Raw genomic sequence first — 21,997 nt, 5'->3', positions numbered from 1 at the left:
TTCCTCATTTTGATAAATTTTTGGTTTAATAGTTATATGTTATATTAATTTTTAAATAATAATTTAAATTTAAAATGTGTTTTAATTATTGAAATTTTGGACCCTTAATTCAAATCTCATAATTTGAAAACTTTTTATTATTAAAGTTATATAAAGTTAGAAACACCATTAACTTACAATTTTAAATTATGAGATTTGATGAAAAGAAATTCAAAATCTAAAGAGAAACATAATTAATTCATTAATCCAAATAAAAGAAAACAAAGTTCATACAATTACCAAACAACAACAAACAGATGTATGATTTTTTTTTGGAAAATATGTACACAAATAATAATAATAATAATAATAATTAATTAAATTGATCAGTTGGGAGATAGAAATCAAAGGTGACATCAACCGTATCAGATCCACCTTTCCCATCGTCTCTGTATTCAATATTGGTTATCGATCCACTCTCATCGTCCAACTGATATTCCGGCTTCACTCGCCGGACGGGAACGGTTACCGAGTAAATAGTCCCCAAATCGGCATCGGTGGAGACAGCAAGCTGAACTTTCTCTTCCGATTCAATCTCCACGAAATCCGATAAAGCGTTAACAATGTTGCTCACTATCTTCTGCTTCGCCTCTTCGCTAACTGCGCATCTATCGGAGAATAGTATCATCTTCAGACGTTGCTTGGCGATCTTTGCATTTGAATTCCTTACGGTTTTCGGAGTTGGAAATATTATCTTCCAGGCTAAACCTAGACGCTCGAAGAAGTTCATTTTCACCACGTTGAGAAGGAAATTCTCTGCTTCTTGGCTGAGAGAATTGTGAGAGAGCTGGTATTCCTTGAACAGACTGGAGGATGAACGTTTAGGTTTGCAATGCAATATGTGATTATTGAAGTCACCTCGTGATGAAGACGCTGTTCCGAGAAAATGAACGAAATCCACCTGTATGATGGAATTCAGATCCAAACAATTCAAGGAAATACAACAGTTTGATGGAATTGATTTGATGTTGAATCGATGATTATACAACAGAGAAACTCCGATTGAGAAGGAATCGAAGAAATTATACCCGAGAAGGAAGAGATGAGGTCCGAAGCTGACGATGATGAGCAGGATGTGATCCGAGTGTTGCAGAAACTCTAAGATCTCCAGAAATCGCCATAAGAATTTCTCGAACCGCCACTCTCGGAGTTAGGGTTTTTAAGGAGACCTTACACAGTGTGCGTTCCGACAGTGCTCCGGACGAATTGTGATTCAATTTAGTATTCCGAAATCACCCCCATTTCCCCTATTTTTTTGGTTTGGGCTTAAGACCAGCACACAAAGACCATAGTATTGGCCCATACACTTATGGGCCTGTAGGTGATAGTGAACTCAAAGATCCGGCCCATCATACAATAATACTCATTTCTTTCACCTGGTAGGATCCGTATATCCTAAAGATTTTTCTTCAATTACGAGTTTAATCAAAATCATTTTTTTTTTCATTCATTAAAATCACTCCAATCATTAATTAAAATATATTTTTATAGTTATATTATAATAAAAAGACTTTCATTTCAAACCTGACAAACCATTAGGATTTGCTTCAGTTTCATCTCTTCTTTCAAAAATTCAAAAATGGGAAAAGAAGCCATTTTCTTTACATACTATAAAATTTGTAGTCTCAAAAAGTTTTATTTGGTGCCATCATATTACAATTTTCAGATTCATTCCCATCTACAAAGTTGTTTTAGGATTTGGAAACGAGCTAAACTAAGATTATATGTAAATAATTGCTGCTTAAAGTGTTTTCTTTATTTTGTTCTTGATGCGACGAAGGGCCTAACTAAGCAGCTTGTCCACCACCCTCTTCCGTGGGATCGTATGGCAGCTCATGCCTGGGTCGATTGAACTTTTCTCTCAACTGCTTTATTGGGATGAAATCACCAGCTGCATCCGCTCCATAGAATAGGAAAGACAAATAAGGATGATCAAATCCGTTCAAGTCTGGTTCCTCCATCGCTAGTAAATTTTCCTCAGCAACTGTAAAAAAATACAACATATTAATTAATTGTTCAAAGGAAATTGTATTAAGTTCCACTTATTATCAATCTGATGAACAAAAAGATCAAGATATCTTAATTACCGTATGTAACAAGCAGATTGGGGTCAACATGTACGTCAACTAATACCTGCAAAAGAAGTGCCAAGTTATAGGAACTCGGCTTCATAACAACTTGAACCTATACAAGGTTATAACTGTAATGGAAAGAATGTATACAATCTTTGATTTCCTTCTATCCCTGATTTTCAGATATTTGATTCTAGATTCTATATTTGATTCTAGATATGGCCATTGGCTAAAAAATGTCATATATAACCAGCTGTTTTCATCACATTTTATAATTTGGATCATGAGCTGGAAAAACATACATTTGTTATGTTTGCAAAAAATCACAGTAATCTATACAATAATTTGGATTATGATCCATAAAATATAACCAATTAAAGTAAAAAATAACAGTAGAATCTGAATCATCATCCAAAAAATTATTTGGATCATAATGAAAAGAGACAAACTTATACCAAACAAAAAAAAAACATGAAATTTTAGTTTTGATGATTTTCCAACCAAATTGTGGCAAATTACCAGTTTTCGAAGACTCAATTTACACAAAATTGTGGCCACAAGTCAAACTCCTGGGCTGAAACTTGGATTAAAGCAAAAACAAGGAAAGATGTTGTCTTGTATTGAGGTGTAATATTTTACTACAATGGAGCAGATTATTTACTTATTTGAAGTAAAATTCATAGTTTTGATCATCTTAGATGTTGAAATCTCTGTCCCAAGTGATATTTACAGTTATTGGAAACAAACATCAAAACAATTCTGACCTGGTAAAATGGCTGATCTGGACCACGAGACAGTTTTTTAACCTGAGCAGCTTCTCTCCATGTAGTTGACTCGCAGCATATTGGATCCATTCCACACACCACAGCTCTATAGCCTGATGGGAGATGTCACAAAATCAGGTCTCAAAATTTGTTCAGAATACTCAAAACAACAAGTCATTTTGTTGATTGCGTATTTTCATACAAACCAGGAACTTATATAAGAATCTAGTGGAAACAATGTAGAACTGAAACTGAGTTTGAAAAGGCTGTCAAAAGACAATTCTATCCACATCAGTTTACCAACAAGGATGTACCAAAAATCTTGTGTTTTACTTTCTGTCCCAATCTAAATGCATACTGAGCCTTCTCATAGAGTTGAGCTTTTGCTGTGGCAGCAAGGGATTCTGCCTCGAGTTTAGAAATTCTATCCCGTAATTCTGCTGCCATGCCATAGTTTTCTTTCTGGATTGCATTCTGTAGATCTGCACTGTAGTAAAGAGAGCAACAAAAGGCAGTTTAAGGCTTTACATGTTATCAATGAATGCGATAACATCTGTATAACATAAATTTATTATTACAGCAAAACCTAAGGATTAGAATAGCAGAAAATCGAAAGGCTCGCTTAGGTCAGTGGTAGAGCACAAGGGATTAAATATTCTTTTGTTATTTTTCTGATTGTTCTTCCATCCAGACTTATCCCTTAATCTCAATAGGTTCAGTACTTTTCCTTTAAGACAGTTTGATAACTGAATTGAGTAACCCACTTTAAATCATCAAGTAGATCCAAAAACAAGTGTTGAATTTTAAGTCAACATTACTTAACTAAACACTTAATTTGTTAAATTGTACTAAAAGTAATTTTAGAAGTATTCTATATAATATTTTACACAAACTAATTATGAATTCAGTACACAATTTCCAATTTTATCAAACATTATAAAGCCATAATACAACAGATAAAGGAGCGGATACAATTACACAATAATCAGAAGTACCTCAATCGTAACAAGCTTATAGCGATATCCTGTGCTTCACTTTTTGAGGATGATCCCCTTCTTACTTCTTGTTGCTTTACCAGTTCTTCTTCGACCTTCCAAATCACAAACATTTTATTAGTGAAGCTTCCAAACCATCTAAAACGTTGGTAATTTTTAGTTAAAAAGATTTGATGCCCTGTCAACAACACTTTTTGAAGAGCTCCAAATGATCTAACCTGTGAAAGCTTCTTCCTCAGATTGTTGGCAATATCATATTGCTCAAGGTTCAAAGCACGCTGCCAGAATAAATTCCGTTGGGTTTTGAGTAAACAACACAATTTGCAACATAAACATTAACTGAACAACTTATGAAGATCATCAAACCTGTACTTGAGTTTGCAAGTCCAGCTGGAAAAAGAAAATCAATATATCTTCGTTTGCACTCTCACTTTGTTCTGATTTAGCATCAAGTTCTTCTTCACCTCCCCTAAACAACCATCTAGCCTTAGCTTTCACATTTCGTTTCCTCAATCCATTAACATTCCATGTTGAGGCTATTCTATTCACATCCAAATTCCTAGGGCACGAGCCTTCAAAAGAAGGACGGCTTCTCTTTATAAACCTTAACTGCCCCCCTATAAATTTTACAGAATCGTATATGCCACTGCTTCCTGGAACTGATGTAGGACTAGCTGGATTAACTGGCACCATTGTTCAAAAGAAGCACCACCCTTACAACATAGGCCTTCTCATGCAAAAACAAAAGCAGAAAAAAAAAAGGTTAAATCTTGTACAAATAGGATTTCACAGAACAGACAATGAGATGTACATCACATGAATGAATGAAAGAATAAATCAACACCAGAAGCAAATGTGATGACAAAAGCGCCTGCCTCGGCTAATTTTGAACAGAAATTGGTGAGTAGGAAGGAATAAACAATTTGTGGAAGGAATTCCAGGAACTGAAATATTAACAAGGCATTTTTTTTTTTAACGACGATCATGCTATATGAGGTATAGATAGAGGAATATGTTTACATTATGTCGCCGGAGAAAAGAACTCTTACCTCCGACCGCCGGACGGGAGATTTTTCAGGTCTTCTGCTTCTCCTCCTCTCACTCTCGCAGAAAACAAAACCATTGGATTTGGATGGATTACATTATTATTATTATTATTATTATTATTATTATTATTATTATTATTATTATTATTATTATTATCTCCAACGACCAAAAAAAATTGTTTTAATTCTCTTCTTTCAAGCTAAAAAATATAAAATTTGCAGAATATTTTAAGGCTCGTTTGAGAATGAAATTTTCTAGTTTTAAATATCCACCACTCAATAACAATCTCTTATAATAATCTAACAAAATAAATAAAATTTAATTATTTATATAAAGAATCTCTAAGCCAGATAAATATCTATTAGAATCCAAACTATACATACCTAAATAGTTTGTTCCATTCCTAAAAATGCCTTTTAAGTTATAAATGAGAGTCTTATTAGTTTTTTTTTTTTTTAGAAAATAAACTTTAATTTAAAATATATATAACTAAAAGTACATGTCCAAAAAGTCAATTTTATTTATTAAAACACTTTAGGTGGAATATTTTATATTCTCAACAAAAATACCTTTTATGTTCTATTCTCACTAAAAAAAATAAATTTAAGTTATATGTTTTTTTTTAATAAAACAAATTTAACCAATTGACTCATTTTCAGTCCTCCTATAGTTAAACACTTGAACATTTTATGTATTCTCATAAAATATTGTCTTAATAAATGATTTGGACAATAGAACCATTTTTATTTAAAACGTCCGTTGGCCACCACTCCTGCATTAACATTAAAATTTGAACAAAATAACATGAGAAAAGTAAAAAAAAAAAAAAAAAAAAAAAAAAAAAAAAAAAAAAAAAAAAAAAAAAAAAAACAGTTCATCAATAGAAACCATTTTCAATTATCTGCATCATCAGACATTAATAAAAAGTACAGAAGAGAGCAAACATTTATTGTCATTCACAAATCACACCCCTCAAAAGAAAAAAATATATATTTATATGAATACCAGTGAACAACATAGAACCCCATTAGAAACATAAAAGAATCAAGTGCCACAAATAAAGGAATGAAGATCAACTAGTGAACAAATCAACAAATAACAACTCAACCACAAAGAATCCCAAAATATACGAATTAAACCCCAAGAACAGTCTCAGCTCTGAGGACGTTGATACACATACTTTGTTCTGGGGTCCACAATTACGCCTTTTCCTCCATTCACTTCCAAATCATGCCTGGAACGAAATCGAACTTCAAAAGTCAGATAGAACGCAGTCTTAAAGCCCAGATAATGAAGGGAAAGAAGAAGAAGAAAAAACTTAACTGGAAAACAAAGTCAGGGATGGTGAGTTGCTCGCGTGGAACATATTTGAATAGCTGCAAAAGCCTATCAACATATACAACTTTTTTCCACACCTAAATGTTTAAGTTTCCAAAAATGAGTGTGCCTCTAAACCACAATAATTACTATATATGTAAATTATTAGAGACATACCACACTGTCTACTAACAGTTGCAAACCCATGACTGCAGCTTTAAGCCCAAAAGTAGGATGAAGAACGTATATAGCCTGCACATAGCATAAACAGATCGGCTAGTTGATTTTGATTCTTTTAATGGGAAAACAGCTACAAAACTTTTGCATACATGCAAATTCTTTTGGTGCTTTCTTCCAAGTATTTGCTGTAATCTTCTCATCCATCCCAAGTCAGGTTGCCTGTTTTCTCCAACAATAATTCAAAGGCAAGACAACATCATTTAATTGAGAGACAAAGAGAACATTCTCTTATCTGGATGTGTATCCAGATGAAATCAAGAGACACAATTTCAGATATTTATTGGCGTTTTATCATAAAGAAAAAGTGTTTCCAAATAGAAAGATTCTTAACTCAACAATTAGTCAATCTAGAAATTCTTAGAGAATAGTAGAAACTAAAGGTCTCTTAGCATGGGTCTACTTTCAAAAAGCTATGAAAAGTCTCAACTTATTTAAAGAAAAATACAAGGATAAGTTGAAGTCCTAAGATTTATTGAAGTATTTGAAACTTACACTTGTAAAGATGCTGCAGAATGTAAATAAACAAGAGTATATGGCTTCTGGATCAGGGGTTCAAACTCCTGCATTGTTAAACTCCAATAATCAATGGAAGAGTAAAAAGAATGAAACAGTGCAGCAAGAAATGGAGAATTAAAGAGGAAAAGCAGCAGAGGACATTTCACCTTAACAACATACAGGACAAATCTCTCTAGGTCAAGACATCGCAGCAGAAAATGTGCTCCCACTATAACCATCACTGGATGGCCTTCACTATCCACACCACCACGATAGCTGAAAGCCATTTTAAGAATGTCAACAATGCTTGAAAAGACTAATCTTATGAAAAGCCCTCATAAAAGTCATACTACAATTTTTGATTAAATTCAATGGGAGAAACAGTAGCTTACAAAGTCAACAAGTTATCAAACTACACAGCATTTGCTTACACAATTTTCATTTCTGCAATTTCAGACAGGTTGAGAGAATTTGCTTTAGCAAGATAACGAGAATGAAGTGAGTATTCTTCTGCAGCAGACAATGGAGGGCCTCCCAGGTCGCCAAAACCAAGTACTTTAGCACAATTCCATCTGTTCTGTGCTTGAGCAGTTTTTTCCCATTGCTCCTTACGTCTTTGATCTGGATCCTTGATTAGTGACATGAAAGCAGGATCCAAATATGACTCCATATATGCAGAGTTTCTGTTTATAAAAAAATGAATGAGTTCAATGGATCCAAATATGGAAGGCTCATTTAGCTCGGTGATTGGTAGAGCGCAAGGCTTATGAACACAAGGTAATGGGTTCTAGTCTTCATGACCATTTAAAAAAAATAGAAATCAATGGATCCAAATATGACTCCAGATATACAAAATAATGACAAAAGGCGTAAGAAACCAAGAAAGAAAGGTAATGGAAACTGCATGCATATAATCACTGGATTAAGGGCATGGCATTGACAAATAAACTTAACCAATAAGAATGCAAGAAGAGACGAAGGAAAAAAGAGAAAGAAAGAAAAAAACTAGAATTTAAAAGACAAGGAAAACTTCCATGCATACTAACCGTCTTGTCAAACCAACATCACTAACAGGGAGATCCATGGATTCTTGGAGTGGTTTCGCAACATTCCTTTTTACATTGGGCAAAGGTTTTATCCTGATCTTGCGCTCAACGATAACAGTCTCTCCATTTTCATCCCCAACATCAGCAGGAAGCTTTAATATGGCTACTTCTTCTTCATGTTGATCCCGAGGAAAGTAAAGGGGAAGTAACCTACATTGTGAAAATGCTATGAGAGATACAGACGCAGTAAAATTTCACATGAATCCAGATTAAGAATATAGTCAAATTTAGAGTAATGTACCTCTTATATATCTCTGTGTCAAGTACTGTTGTAGTACAAAACACTACAGCTGTTATTTTTTCTTTTTGTTTTTCAAGAAATCTTCGTACAGTTCCTAATTAGAACGACGACAAGGATAATAAGTTTATGTACCAACATAATAAACAGGTTCATAAATACATTATAGTTAACCTAGCTCACATGTATTCTACTTGGGCATTGTTTGACAACACAACTTATCATTTAATCTAAGCAATTAAGTGCTTATTTAAAATAAGTTTATTTCATAAATATTATCTAAGTCAATCAATTATTTAGATTCCAACTCAAATTAAGTTAAAATATGGGCTTAATATGTTGATCTATACATGGCTTAACTCGGTAAGATAGTAGGTGCGTACAAAATACAACTTTAACCCTTGAAAATAATCAAATCACGTCACTACAAGGGTAAAACAGTCTTTTTAAGTACTTTTTCCTTCCATTTTGTAACGTTTGAACGCATCTTTCGCTTTTTTTTAATAAAAGTTAACCTTTTTCAGAAAAATAAAACAGTCTTTAAGTACTTTTCAGACATTAGTTACACATTTTACCAAACCAACTCAAAAGAGTTAAAATTCAGATATTTTCATTTGATTTATTCAACATTTATTTTTGATAAACTTGACTAATTCGGCACTTAAAAATCAGTATCCTGCATTCAACACTTCATTTTCAGAGATTTAGGTTTTATGACACTTTATAATCATATTCTCTAGAAACGCTGATCTTCATTATCCAGTAGTTACTTTTTTTAGTTCTATCATACTGCCCTTAGCATGTTAATGATCTGTTATACAACTCACAGCAAGAACATGCACATAAAAAGACATGCAACAGCTTAAACAGCGAAAATAAGAAGAGAAAATCTCACTTATAGCCACATGTGCTGCTGGTTCACGAGGATAATTTTTTGCCTCCGTGTATATACACCCCATGGCAATACTGCATCAATCCAGCTATATGATTTTCATGACCTTTTTGATAGACCAACTTCAAATACATTAACAGATAGTTTTGCTGCTACTGACCTCTGAAGACCGTTTTCGACAAGAAGTTCCAGGCAAGACCTGTAACAGTGACTCAATGCATTCTCCGCAGCAGTATGATATTTTACAGCATACTTTGGACCAACAGTATGAATAACCCTCCTAAAGAATATGAAGTAGGTTAGTTCTAGATGAACTAAGTACAAGTTCACGTCTCAAAAAGATTCTTGAGATAAATAATTAACCTGTGTAAACAAGAATCATTCACTCCCAATAAAACAAACAATTCAGAAACATGAAAATACTCTCAAGTTACAAATTCTCTGATATACTTGAAGATCTTCCCTGGAAACATTATAAAAAATGTGTATTATGTATGATCTTTGTTCTTCAAAAACTTCCTTAAATACAGCAGTAGATGAGTATAAGATATAGTTGGTGATATATTTGTAAGGGATAAATATAATACTAAACATTGTTGAAATGAAATTGTAAAATTTCAGTTGAGCATTTCAGCATGAAGAGGTTAAAACAGGATGAACAATAAATAAGATATACTTCTAGTAAAGAAGTATATGATCCAAAAGGTATATCCCTAGTATGAATAGCACGTAACTGAAAAGTAGCTGATGATGAACTAGATGCTCACCTAGCAGGAAGATCATATGCATTAGTAACCTTTGCCATACCCGTTCGACAGCCACCCTATGAATATAAACAAAATAAGATCAATCGTCAGATGTTCAATGACAATTCATCCTTAAAACATCCAATACACTTTCCCGTCCAGCTTCCAGCATCAGCAATAGTTTCTAAGAAGAACTGACGTAATATTAAATTAAATCAAATCTCTAGTTTGAAATCTATATCTTCTTGTAAGATTTAACATCTATACATATATTTTCTATTCGATAATTAAGGTCACACAGTAAAAAGGAAGTTAGTAATAAAAGAGAAGGTGTTCCTATAATTTTAATATTGTTCTCTTACCAGAGTTGCACATTCTTCAGCAAGACCAGGCCCAGCAGCTGCATGTAACCCTGAGCTACTTTGTGCCTCATCTAAGCCCTGTGTGATACATGAGATTGTTGAAAGTATTTACTAATTTAGATTACAACTTTGGTTTGTAGGTGCATTTCTGTTGGATCTAAATAACTAATGAAATGGATCGGCAATCAGAAACTAACTCAAAAGGCAAAGATACTGCTTTGCAAGGTTTTAACAGCTCACCTCATTTGTGGAATTGACAACAGCATCAACCTCAATGTTCCAAGGATTCCCTCTCCACAAATATATCTTAGAGTTGATTTCATGATCTACAGGAAATCTAGACATCATTCCATTGCCACTGCTCTCCGCGTCTGAAGGAGATGCCAAAGGGTCCGGAAAGTACAAATTTGGGAAAGCTGGATCTTCATTCTCGTATGAGTTTCTGAACTCAGTATCACTCCAACAGGGTAATTGATCCAATGTGACAATGGAATCACCATTGTCAATAGGTGATCCATCCCTGTCAGCAGCATTAGCTACAGTTCTGTACATATTTGTGACTCTAATACTCCAGCAGCAACTACAACTGTTTTACGCCCTCAGCTAGAAACTCAATCCTTCGTCATAAACTACCCACTCCTCAACAATCCTGTACAAAGATTTGATCACAATAAAAAAAGTACAAGAACCCAGTTAAGTATATCAATTCTTAATCACAATCTGATTTAAAGTTGGTTTCTTGGTGAATTGAGAATTTGGGATTACACCCATCTAAAGAATCATCCCAACAGAGATAGTCAAATTCCCCTAGGGCTAGCTAGACGTAGTAAATAGTTGGAAGAAACAAAATTGAAATTCCAAGAATCCAAAATCAATTTAAGCAAGAAAAGATGATTTGAACATACGGGGGGATGGGTTGAACAACGAAGGATGATTGAGCAGCGAAGGCAGAGAATTTGCTGGACCTGATGAGGTCGCTACAGAGTCAGCTTGGCCTGAATTTCGAGACGAGAAATAAAATAGACTTAATAATACAATTGTCTGTTATTGACCATTGGTCCAAACTGCCCTCGTTATTGCTGTAATTCTCTCTAGTAGACGCGCGTCAATTCTGAACCGTCATTTTGGTCTTTTCCAAGGGCAACTTTATAATTTCCCAACTCCAATAATTCTTTCTCAATAACTTCTTTTCCTTTTACAATTTTATTTAACTCATGTCTAATTAACTTAATTATATGTTAGGCCTTGTTTGGATTCGAGTTTTTGAAAAAATTTAGAGCAGAAAAAAGTAATGATTGATAATGATTTTAAAGAGGTAATGATTATTTTTGGTAAAAAGACTTAAAAGGTATTGATATATATAAATAAAATAAAAAATAATAATTTAAAATAGAGGATATTTTAGTATTTTGATTAATTAAATGAGTGATGTGATTGTTGAGAAGTAATTGATTTAATAATTAATTTTAGATGACTTTTTAAAAAAAAACCAAAAGAACAAGACCTTAACTATATTTTATTAACATTTTTATTGTGTCCAGTCTTGGAGGGAAATAGGATAAAATGAACTCGTGACTAACGCATAAGTTTAAATGCGCGGGTGATTACTCTATTTTTATTTTTTTGACGAAATTACCTCTGTTGTGAGATGCAATCGGCATTCGTAAGACGTAAATTTCTTTTTTTTGAAAAATTTGGTCTCGCGATTACCGGTTGCGTCTCTCGATTGTGGACTTTTCGCATGCATCCGGTTGCGTCCGTTTCGCGACAGGGACAATTTTGTAAAAAAAAAAAATATGAAAGTGGTCACCGGGGCCTCACCCCCTCATTTACCCCTGTTACTAGGATCATTCCGTCAAATTTATTTCCGAATTGGGATGAAAACTTAAGTTAGTTTCAAAAGTGGGCATATAAAATACAAATAAATACAGATCCAATGGCATTGATTTGGGTAATGAAGATTAAAGATTATATCTTTTAACAAAAGAATAAAAAATGGAATTAAAAAGTGATCTAGTCTTTCTCGCCGACCTTCTGCTTCAACATGGCTATGAACTTATCTCTTTCATCTGGTGTCATTCCCTCTGCTGAACAATCTCCCACTCCCCATTCTGCTCCTCTTAAGCAGTATTTGTCAGCAACTAGTTGTTTATTCCTGCCAATATCTTATATAATGAATGATTCATGATCATTCAAGATATCAACGATTATATATTAATACTTACTTGTCTTTGTTGAGCTTTGATTGCTCAAGAAGCTTTTTGAGAATGGGGGAATCCTTGAATCTCTTATCATTTTCAGTATAGAGTTTCTGATTCTCATCTACAACAACGTACAGAAAATAAAGGGCAGAATTCTAATTCATTTTTTCCTGAACATCATTTAAAACAAATTAAGTAAAGCGTAGGTAGGTATTACCGTTCCATTTATTGAGAAACTCAATAGATGGTAAATCAGGGCCAGGAACAGATTCAATTCCAGGGTAACCCGATAAAATCCCTGCTTTAGCTGCCCAGATCAAACAAAACTATAAACTATGGATGGAGTTGCCATTGCAGCATAATTAATGGGTATATATATATAGAGAGAGAGAGAGAGATTACCGGGGGAGGAGGTGAAGGGAACTGCGACCATGGAAGCTGTAAGCGTCTGAAGAAGAAGCCGCCTTGTTGTTGTTGTACTTGTTCCGGCAGGATGAGACTTGTTCGGAAGGCGAGACGGCGTCGCCGGCGATGCTGATGCTGATGATAATACTGAAAATGAAGAAGAGGAAGAAGTAAACATGATAATAGCAGTACCACCACACAGAGTCGACATTTCTCTTCCAATCAGTGTTCGCAATTACAGAGAGACAAGAAAAAGAAGAAGAAGAAGCTTAAGAATGATTGGTTGTAATATTGCCAAGCGGCTAATTTTCTACAGTCATCAATAAATAATATTATTTTACATTTTATAATTAAAATTTTAGATTTTCTTTTTCTTTTTTAAATGTTACATATAAAGATTTTAAGGTTCAATTATTTGAATTTATGAATTTATTTACTATCGGTCTCATTATACTCGTTCATAAAATCTTCATGATACACTATTGTTTATTATACCATAATCTAAAAAAAAAAAAAAGTTACTTTTAAACAAAATTATATAAAAGAATTTAATATATATTATAATATATGAAAATTTACATTATTATAGAAGAAAATAAATTAAAAACCTTTATAAACTATAACAGCAGTTAATACTTCGTGTATAAATTCAAATAGAGTATGTATACCACCATAATTGAACGAACCCAGATTTTCTCTCAAATATTTTTTTTTTTTTTTTTTTTTACAAATAGTTATTTAAACCATCGTATATTTATATTAAGAAAATAGTTTCAACACTAATGGTGTATACATGATTATTATTTTAAAGAGATTTTAAAATTTTGGAGGAGAGAATAACGTGACATCACTTCATTTGTTGGAAATTATTGTAAAAAGTGTGAGGAATAAAAGTAAAGAGATAAATTATTTTATTTTTTTAACCAACCATTTTTTCTAATAAAAATTATAAAATAAAATCATAAAATACAAATGAGTTAGGTTTATTATTGGATACACCTAATTGTGTGGAAATGCTAAAAAAAAATACATACAATTCTAAATTAGAGAGAAATCGAAACAAATCTCATATTTATCCATAGACATATGTCATAGTTGCCCTCATCTTTCTAGTTCAATGAAAGGTCCAATCGTCTAAGTATACCCATCCGCAATTAAAGACAATTAATGCATCACTAATTGACAATTAGAAGAAATATCCTAAATTAGTGCGTCATTAATATGGTAGCTACAATGAGTCTTATAAATACTCAAATGTATTATTAGTAAAGCACCATGTATTCATTCAAGTTATATAATATTAATATTCTTTGTAAGAGTTTATTTTCTCTTGTTTCTAGAATTCTTGTGTCAATTCTAATAAGTATCGAGGGTTGCTTCGAGTAAGGCTGTCTAGTTACTCGTTCTTTCGAAGATCGTACCTAATATCGCATGGGTCGTTAATGGAAAGACCGAGCCCGTGACACATAACATTAATGGAAGTCTCTACTAAATTAGGTTCAAAAGATTTAGTTTTATTCCAAATTTATAAAGTCCTCAAATAAATCACACCAATTATGTATTGACATCACAATCAAGATTCCGGTAATGACTTTTATCGTAGACGTTCTGCAACTGTAGACCTTACAAAATCTTACGTTATAAACATCGCAAACTAAATAATGTAAAATTGTGATAGTTCTTCTAAACAAAATCATTAGCCCTAGGTTCCCACAAAGTAAAAAAAGTAACAAAAGTAGGAGTGAGGTATAAAATAAAATAAAAAAAAGTTAAAAATTATTAATTTCATTTTTGTTCATATTGAATTAAATAAGAAAGAAATCCTACATAAAATTATTAAAGTAAAACTTAAAATACATAAATAAATTGTTAAAATTTATTCAAAATGAGAATTTAAGGATTAAAAGAAATAAAAGTTAATAAAATAAAAGATGAAATAAAAAAAGAGAAACTAATATGAAAATAATAAAAAAATTAAATGGTTTAATTAATGAAAAAGAACGAGAAAAAAAATATATTAATATTTAATTAATAAATATATAAAAAAATTTAACTCTGATTAATAATAAAGGCTATATGAACATCTATAAAAGGCTATATGAACATCTATAAATATACGTATGAATGAGTTAGTTATATAAGTACATATGTCTAAATGAGTTTTTTCCTATATATAATGATGCTTAATTTTTAAAATATCTGAATTGTCGGGTCGAGAGTTGTGATTAATTTGAATATATATGTGAAAGTAAATTGATACTTGGGTCGGATTGTGGGTTGACCCGTCCATAAACTTAAAACGGTTAAAAAAAATTAAAAATGTTATATGTATGTTTCAAACTTGTAACCTAACAAAAATAAGTACAACCCTTTAACCAACTAGGCTAATTTTATATTTTAAATTCAACACCAAATTAGATGAACTCGAGTAAGTTCAACTTTTTAACTAACTAATCTATATATATATATATAATGATGCTTCACTTTTAAAGTGTCCAAATTGTCGGGTCGAAAGTTGTGCTTAATTTGAATATATATGTGAGAGTAATGGATACTTGGGTCGGATTGTAGGTTGACTCGCCCATAAACTTAAAACGGTTAAAAATAAAACTAAAAATTATATATGTATGTTTCAAACTTGCAACCTAACAAAACAAGTACAACCTTTTAACCAATTATAATTGAGATGTGATTTGCCGATGAATAATAGACCGATATCAATTGAAAGTGGTTAATAAAATATGAATCATATATATTGATTGATCAAAGTGTGAGGTCACGATGTTAAGTATTAAAAAATATGAATCAAATATTTGATTGACCAAAGTGAAAGTGTAAGGTCACGAGATGAGAGCTTCATTCGGAAAAAAATATGTGATGAGATATGTGAGAAAATAAGTTGTTTTATCGAAATCAATTTAATAGCTAAAATGAGAACGTTTTATTATTTATTTTAATATATTATTTTTAATTTATTAAAATTTTAAATATTGAATACATATTATTTTTTTATTAAATTTATTTTAATTATATTTTTATCCGTATACATCACACGAAAATCTTCCTAATTTTATTAATAACTTCACCACCTCTTTAAATATGTTTTTTTATATCAAATCAATATCAAAAAGCATTTCTTCATGTAATTTTGAAATATATATATATATATATATATATATATATATATATATATATATATATATATATATATATATATATATATGAAAAATTCAGATGGTTTAGAATGTGAATCTAAACACAAAGTTGGTAAACCAAAAAAAAAAACAATATGGACTTGAGCAAGTATCTAGATAATGTCTTTGATAAAATATTGTGACTTAACAAAGTTGAACTATTTATACATTACATATTCTAATAAATTTATAATTGTATTACTTATTTATGTTGATGATAGGTTAATTAATAGCTGGAAAATAATATTGAACATATCCCAATCTTAGAACTATCAATTCTAAATTTAAAATCAAAGATATTGGAACTACAAAATTCTTTCTTAGTCTTGAAATTGCATCCTACTCATATATATATATATATATATATAAATATATATATATATATATATATATATATATATTTCATTTTTTTATTTTTATTTTCCTAATCTATTTCTAAAATAAAAATAACACATTATATATGAACATTTAAAATTTGTAAAAACAAAATAAAATTATTGGTTTCACTTAGGAAAAAATAAAAAAATCAAATGGGTGTCTATATATAAAAATATCACTATCTAGTTCCTTCTTCTTCTTCCTTTTTTTTTTTTTTCTTTTTTTATAAAAATGGCCTTATTTTAGTTTAACATGTTTTTTATTTTCGACTTTATTAATATTAGATTAATTCAAATCAAATTAATTATAGTAAATTTTGACATGACGTAGTTTGTGAAAATTAACAAAACTACCATTTTATTTATTTGTTATTTTACTTTTGAAATCATCTTAAAAATATAGAAAAATAAAATTATTAAATAATTTAATTTAATGACATAATAGCATTGATCAAATATCTCAATAAACAGGACCTTAGTGCTTAAGTAGGAAGTTTATAAGATTAGTATGTAAAAGTGCTTTAATTCTAGTATAGCGGCTATAAGACGTGAATATTAACTTTAAGTTCATGGGTTTAAACCCGTCAGATGACAAATTTTGCGTCTGATTAAGTGTGTTTGCGGGTTATATACTTAAACTTAATCCGTTACCATATTTTTTTAAGTTTGTAAAGTTTTTTTTGAATTGAGATTAAATATTGGTGAAATCTGTTTTGGATTGGGAGAATCTGTTTTAATATTTATATTAAATCTTCAATTCTCCTCCCCTTTAAATAGATCTCTCATTCTTGAATATACTCATCATATTAAACTTATATCATCAAAATAAATTAACATATTATTATTGATTAACATGGATAAATTTGTTTGTCTTGTATTATTTTTAGGACTTATCATCCTTCCGGGTAAGTTCATAATTGATATAATAAGGATAAGGTTGAAAAATCATAATAAAATTTGTAATGGTCGATTGTTTTTGCAGAGAAAAGTGTTGGAGAGAAAAGTGTTGGAGGAATGTTAGTAAATCTTTGCAAAGTTCGGAGCAGAACATTTCAAGGTCCATGTTTCTCTCATTCGCATTGTCATAGTCATTGCATTAGACAAGAACGTCGCTATCACGGAAGATGTGCGGGTGATTTTGTTGGTTTTCATATCAAATGCATGTGTTTCTTTAATTGTTAAGTCCACATTTATTTATTTATTTGTCTATCAACTGCCTCCTCTAAAATAAATAATTATACTAATAAAGGAGAAAATAAAAAATACATCAATTATGATTTATGGTGAGATTAATGTAACAATTTTGTTTTTTCTTTAACATATAACTTAAATTTACAAGTAAGTAAGGATGATAATTTAAAATCGCTCCGCGGTAACCGAATTGAATTGTCTTGTTTAGAACGGTTTTTCTCCAGTTTGATCGGTAGTTGACTGGGTTGGTATTTGTGTTCCTCGCTCCGAACCATTCCGATTCCATACCGATTATGTCCCGAACACTAACAACACAATTAAATATATAAAATCACTAATATATATATATATATTTATTATATTTTATAAGAGTTTTAAATTTATTTTTTATAATAATATAATTTTTTAATATATTATAATATATATTATATTAAAAAATCTGTTTATATAAAATTTTTATTTATTTTTGAATATATTGTATATAAACGGTGCCCCGCGAGGAATCTCCGAAACCGAATTAGGCAGGGATGGTAGTAAAAAAATATATGAAATAAAAACGGGACGGGATGGTAAATACATCCTTGTTCCGAACCGCCTAATTACCATCCCTATTTTATAAGAGATCTAATAAATTGGGAAATTTGGTAAAATGACCATAGTAATTATTTTATTTGCGTAAATGACCGGCGCCTAATAAAAATTGCGCAAATGATCATTTCCTATTTTTCGGACAAAAATACTTCGTCGCGTAACGCGGCGCGATGATGGTCACGTCGCGCGACGACACGGACGCGTCTCGCGAAAACACAGTCGCGTCTCGCGATAACACACTCGACGAATTAGGGTTCCGTTGTGTAACGCACAACTTCACGTTGCACGACCAGGATATTTTTGTCCGAAAAATAGGATACGGTTATTTACATAATATTTATTAGGCGCATTTAAGTTAATTATTAGAGTCATGACATCCAATTTTCTAACAAATTAACTAAGGAAATATAAATGTTATTTTATCATGATGATACCAAAATGTTTTACATGTATGTGGAATTTGAAAGATTAATGAAAAATAAAAATAAAATAGTAGATTATAAATAGATCCGATCCCGGCGATCTGCTACGCCGTCTCCGTTGTGCCCTATTCTTCCTCCTCACTGTACGGCCAGAGAGAGATAGAGAGAGAAAGTGTAATCTCTAGCATCTTCACATTCTTCTTCTCATCGCAGTTGCTGCTATTGAACAGAGTAAGATCGTTTTGTTTCAAAATTCTCCGCAATCCGTAAAGTATTTATACATGACAAATGTGTTCATATATGTTGGGTTACATGCATGTGAGTTGTTAGCTCACAATTCGACTGATCTGGGTTATGATTGTTGCTGATGTGAACCTGTGGAGGTCTATACAGTGATATTGTAGATATTACATTGCATAATTTATGAGATAAAATTCCGCATCTTTGTTTTTCCAGTTAACATATATCTGGATAATCGATTAGAAGCATCTCAATGTTTTCAATTTCGAAAAATACCCTCTTTAGGTTTCTTCATCTTGTGCTTGAGAAATTGTTCATATTCAATACTTAGCATCGTTTATGATTTGGTGGGTTCGTTCTTGCAGTTTGTTTCCTTCCTTACTATCATGTGGAGCTCTTTCTCCAATGCTGTTGTAAACTTCGGAAGGAAGAAAAGCTCTGTTAATCTCGGTGGAGCTTCTTCAGAATTCTCAGATGATGACAGTTGTTCAAATGTTAATTCTGAAGATGGATTGGAATGCCCAATATGCTGGGAATCCTTTAACATTGTTGAGAACGTGCCTTATGTCTTATGGTGTGGTCATACCTTGTGTAAAAACTGTGTCCTTGGGCTTAATTGGGCTGCCTTGAAATTCTCCAATCAACATATCCAAGTTCCATTCTTCATTTCATGCCCCTGGTGCCATTTACTATCTTTGCGCTTGGTTCACAGTGGAAATCTCAGATTTCCAAGAAAGAATTTCTTTCTCCTATGGATGATTGAGAGCTTACATGGCGACAGATCCAAGTCTCCAACACATGGAAGCCAAGTTGGCAACACTAATCTCAGAAGGGTCTCATTTCCTCATCGTACAGCTAGTTCTGGACCAAACATGAACAGTGCCATCCGCATGAATAATATTCGCAACAGGGAAAGACCGAATCTTTTGATCCCAAAGTCGTTGGATATCTTGATTCAGTTCACTAGAAAGTTCCCTTTGATTATCGGGTTTCTGTTTATTGTTATTTTCGTGTTGCCTGCTAGTGCGACCATCTTAGTCTTGTACTTGATAATCACGGCTGTTGTTGCCTTGCCTTCTTTTCTGGTGTTGTATTTTGCATACCCTTGTTTGGATTGGCTGGTAAGAGAAATTGCCAGCTGAATTCAGTCTTCATTCAGCAGAATGCTTATATTGATTGATTCATGCAATAATAATATTGTAGCTTTATTTGAGGATGTATATCATCTTTTCTTGAAGTCTTTTGTCATGTATGAATTTCACACACTGCTGGACTTTCATAAGTCGTTTCAAATAAGAACATTCTTTTTATTACAAATTATGCAAAGGTACAACATACATTGTAAGTCTATACAACATAAGTATTAACTTATTATTTGATTTTTTTTAACAATTTGCAGTTTCAGTTTTTTCTCTTTGCAGAAGACATTCAGAAACAGAAACAAGTTGGAGGTCGTTTTCCAGTTTCTCGGAATTTATTTGCCTTGTTCTTGACCTTGGCCTTTTCATATCTTTCATTCTCATCTGCTTTAGCCTTTGCTCCTCCTGCAATTTTTTCAATTCTGTCGATCTCTTCACGGTATTTCTGCATGGCTTTTGATCTTTTTTTCTCCAATTCACTCTGCTGAATCAAGGTACATAATACTTGGATGTCAACATCCTATAACCTGTCAGACTAAAAGCTTTGAAGATGTACAAATACCTCATTTCTCTCCTTCTTGTTTTTAGCCTTGCCCTTTTTCTTGTTCTCCCAGTCAAGAATGGTGTTTTTCATACTTGCATACCTGAAATGTTTAAAATTGGTACCATATATAGTCATCATACAGGAAGGAACTAATTGCATATGTATTTTGATAAGAAGAGGTACTTTTCTTTGATCTTGATCATTTCAGCTTTCTCCCACTTATCTGCTTCAGTTTCTTCTGCATTTGCTTTTATAGAACCAGTTGCCCGAAACGTAGGCTGTTTGGTTGGTAGAGGATTTGCACTTGCAGGGTTGTTCTTATCTGGAAACGTAAGCTGCTTTGAAAACGGACTATTCAGCTTTATATTTTCACTTTCATACTTTGGACTCTGAACAACCGGCGATTTCTTATCCTGAAATGTTGGACTCTTCTTTAAGGATGGAGATTGACCAACATTTCTGGTTGGTTCCTTTGTATCAGATCTTGAAAAATCGCCTAGGATCCATATTAAATACAATTAGTTGATGATGCCTGATTTAGTAGATATAAATGAATGGAGTTTAAAACATGGATCAATCCATGCCTGATTTTTGTCTGGATACTTTATTGGCAGGTTGTGATGTGCGAGTTATTGAATCTTGTTGTGGTCTTTCTCTTGGCTTTCTTTGATCATCAGTATTATTAATGGTTAGTTCCTTAATTGAAGAACTGATGGCAAAAGCAGTTGCGGCTACTGCCATTGCGTACTCATGATCATCATCTCCATCATAGTCGTCCTGACTCATGTCCCTGGAGAATTGTCTGCTAAACCAATTCTGGGATCTCTTCTTCTCTGTAAAAAAAAGTTACAAGATTCTTTAAACATTTTTTTAAAAGTCAATTGTGTAGATCTTACTAATAATTACCTCCTTTGAAGGATTGCGTTTTCTGGGGTGGTATTCTTCTTTCTCTGTTGCTGTTTGTCACTTCCTTAATAGTAGTCTCTTGTCCTAAACCAGAAAATCTCACTCTATACAAAAGTTGGTTAGTATTTCTCTCCTTTTCTTTCTTTCTTTCTTTGGTCGAAATAGATTGATTGATTGATTAGATTACCTTGTTTGCCTCAAGAGAGCATCCATTTTTTTTCTGGGCTTGGACTGATAATGAGCAGTTTGTTTGTTTGTGGTGTATATTAGAAGAAGATTTAGAGAGGAATGTAATATAGTGGGGGTTTAATTTTGTTCTTGAAATGGTGTGTAAGTAAAGGAAGATGGCTTTGCATGCAAGGCCTGCTTTGAATCAATAAATCAATCATCCATCCTGAGAGGGAAGTAAAGGAGAATGATTCTTTTCTTTGGATTCAAAAGTTGGTTTACTTTTCACTTATCCAAAGATCAAGT

The 21,997-nt window shown here is 32.1% G+C and overlaps 6 protein-coding genes across 6 annotated transcripts; 1 reads left to right on the top strand and 5 right to left on the bottom strand.

Moving 5' to 3' along the window:
* Positions 1–218: 218 nt before the first annotated feature.
* Positions 219–1,264, bottom strand: LOC124926067 (cell division topological specificity factor homolog, chloroplastic-like). Its single transcript, XM_047466232.1, is given in 2 exon segments — positions 219–1,101; positions 1,103–1,264. Coding segments are annotated over 2 exon segments (807 nt in total). The 5' UTR covers positions 1,161–1,264; the 3' UTR covers positions 219–352.
* Positions 1,265–1,619: 355 nt separating this feature from the next.
* On the bottom strand, positions 1,620–5,098 carry LOC124927027 (clp protease adapter protein ClpF, chloroplastic). The gene is made up of 8 exons (XM_047467364.1): positions 4,920–5,098; positions 4,237–4,597; positions 4,089–4,148; positions 3,871–3,965; positions 3,190–3,362; positions 2,876–2,988; positions 2,127–2,172; positions 1,620–2,023 (listed from the first exon to the last, which is right to left on the bottom strand). Exons 2-8 carry the CDS (start codon positions 4,561–4,563, stop codon positions 1,827–1,829), a joined length of 1,011 nt encoding a protein of 336 aa, XP_047323320.1. The 5' UTR covers positions 4,564–4,597; positions 4,920–5,098; the 3' UTR covers positions 1,620–1,826.
* A 695-nt stretch (positions 5,099–5,793) lies between these two features.
* On the bottom strand, positions 5,794–11,358 carry LOC124925778 (protein GDAP2 homolog). The gene is made up of 15 exons (XM_047465870.1): positions 11,219–11,358; positions 10,554–10,962; positions 10,314–10,391; positions 9,973–10,028; positions 9,366–9,485; positions 9,209–9,279; positions 8,317–8,410; positions 8,016–8,225; positions 7,401–7,652; positions 7,137–7,245; positions 6,967–7,034; positions 6,564–6,633; positions 6,412–6,486; positions 6,241–6,332; positions 5,794–6,151 (listed from the first exon to the last, which is right to left on the bottom strand). Exons 2-15 carry the CDS (start codon positions 10,863–10,865, stop codon positions 6,070–6,072), a joined length of 1,689 nt encoding a protein of 562 aa, XP_047321826.1. The 5' UTR covers positions 10,866–10,962; positions 11,219–11,358; the 3' UTR covers positions 5,794–6,069.
* Positions 11,359–12,229: 871 nt separating this feature from the next.
* LOC124925282 lies at positions 12,230–13,130 on the bottom strand. Its single transcript, XM_047465252.1, has 4 exons — positions 12,939–13,130; positions 12,732–12,840; positions 12,539–12,635; positions 12,230–12,468 (listed from the first exon to the last, which is right to left on the bottom strand). Exons 1-4 carry the CDS (start codon positions 13,128–13,130, stop codon positions 12,327–12,329), a joined length of 540 nt encoding a protein of 179 aa, XP_047321208.1. The 3' UTR covers positions 12,230–12,326.
* Positions 13,131–18,816: 5,686 nt separating this feature from the next.
* LOC124927603 lies at positions 18,817–20,171 on the top strand. The gene is made up of 2 exons (XM_047468045.1): positions 18,817–18,925; positions 19,300–20,171. Exon 2 carries the CDS (start codon positions 19,321–19,323, stop codon positions 20,074–20,076), a length of 756 nt encoding a protein of 251 aa, XP_047324001.1. The 5' UTR covers positions 18,817–18,925; positions 19,300–19,320; the 3' UTR covers positions 20,077–20,171.
* A 45-nt stretch (positions 20,172–20,216) lies between these two features.
* LOC124927602 (uncharacterized protein At3g61260-like) lies at positions 20,217–21,833 on the bottom strand. Its single transcript, XM_047468044.1, has 6 exons — positions 21,711–21,833; positions 21,524–21,627; positions 21,202–21,450; positions 20,801–21,113; positions 20,636–20,717; positions 20,217–20,557 (listed from the first exon to the last, which is right to left on the bottom strand). Exons 1-6 carry the CDS (start codon positions 21,734–21,736, stop codon positions 20,363–20,365), a joined length of 969 nt encoding a protein of 322 aa, XP_047324000.1. The 5' UTR covers positions 21,737–21,833; the 3' UTR covers positions 20,217–20,362.
* Positions 21,834–21,997: the final 164 nt, after the last annotated feature.

Source organism: Impatiens glandulifera, chromosome 2, assembly GCF_907164915.1.
Source record: "Impatiens glandulifera chromosome 2, dImpGla2.1, whole genome shotgun sequence".
In the NCBI taxonomy this organism is placed as follows: Eukaryota; Viridiplantae; Streptophyta; class Magnoliopsida; order Ericales; family Balsaminaceae; genus Impatiens; species Impatiens glandulifera.
Note: the sequence above shows the minus strand (reverse complement) of the source record. Positions and strands in the feature narration are given on the sequence as shown.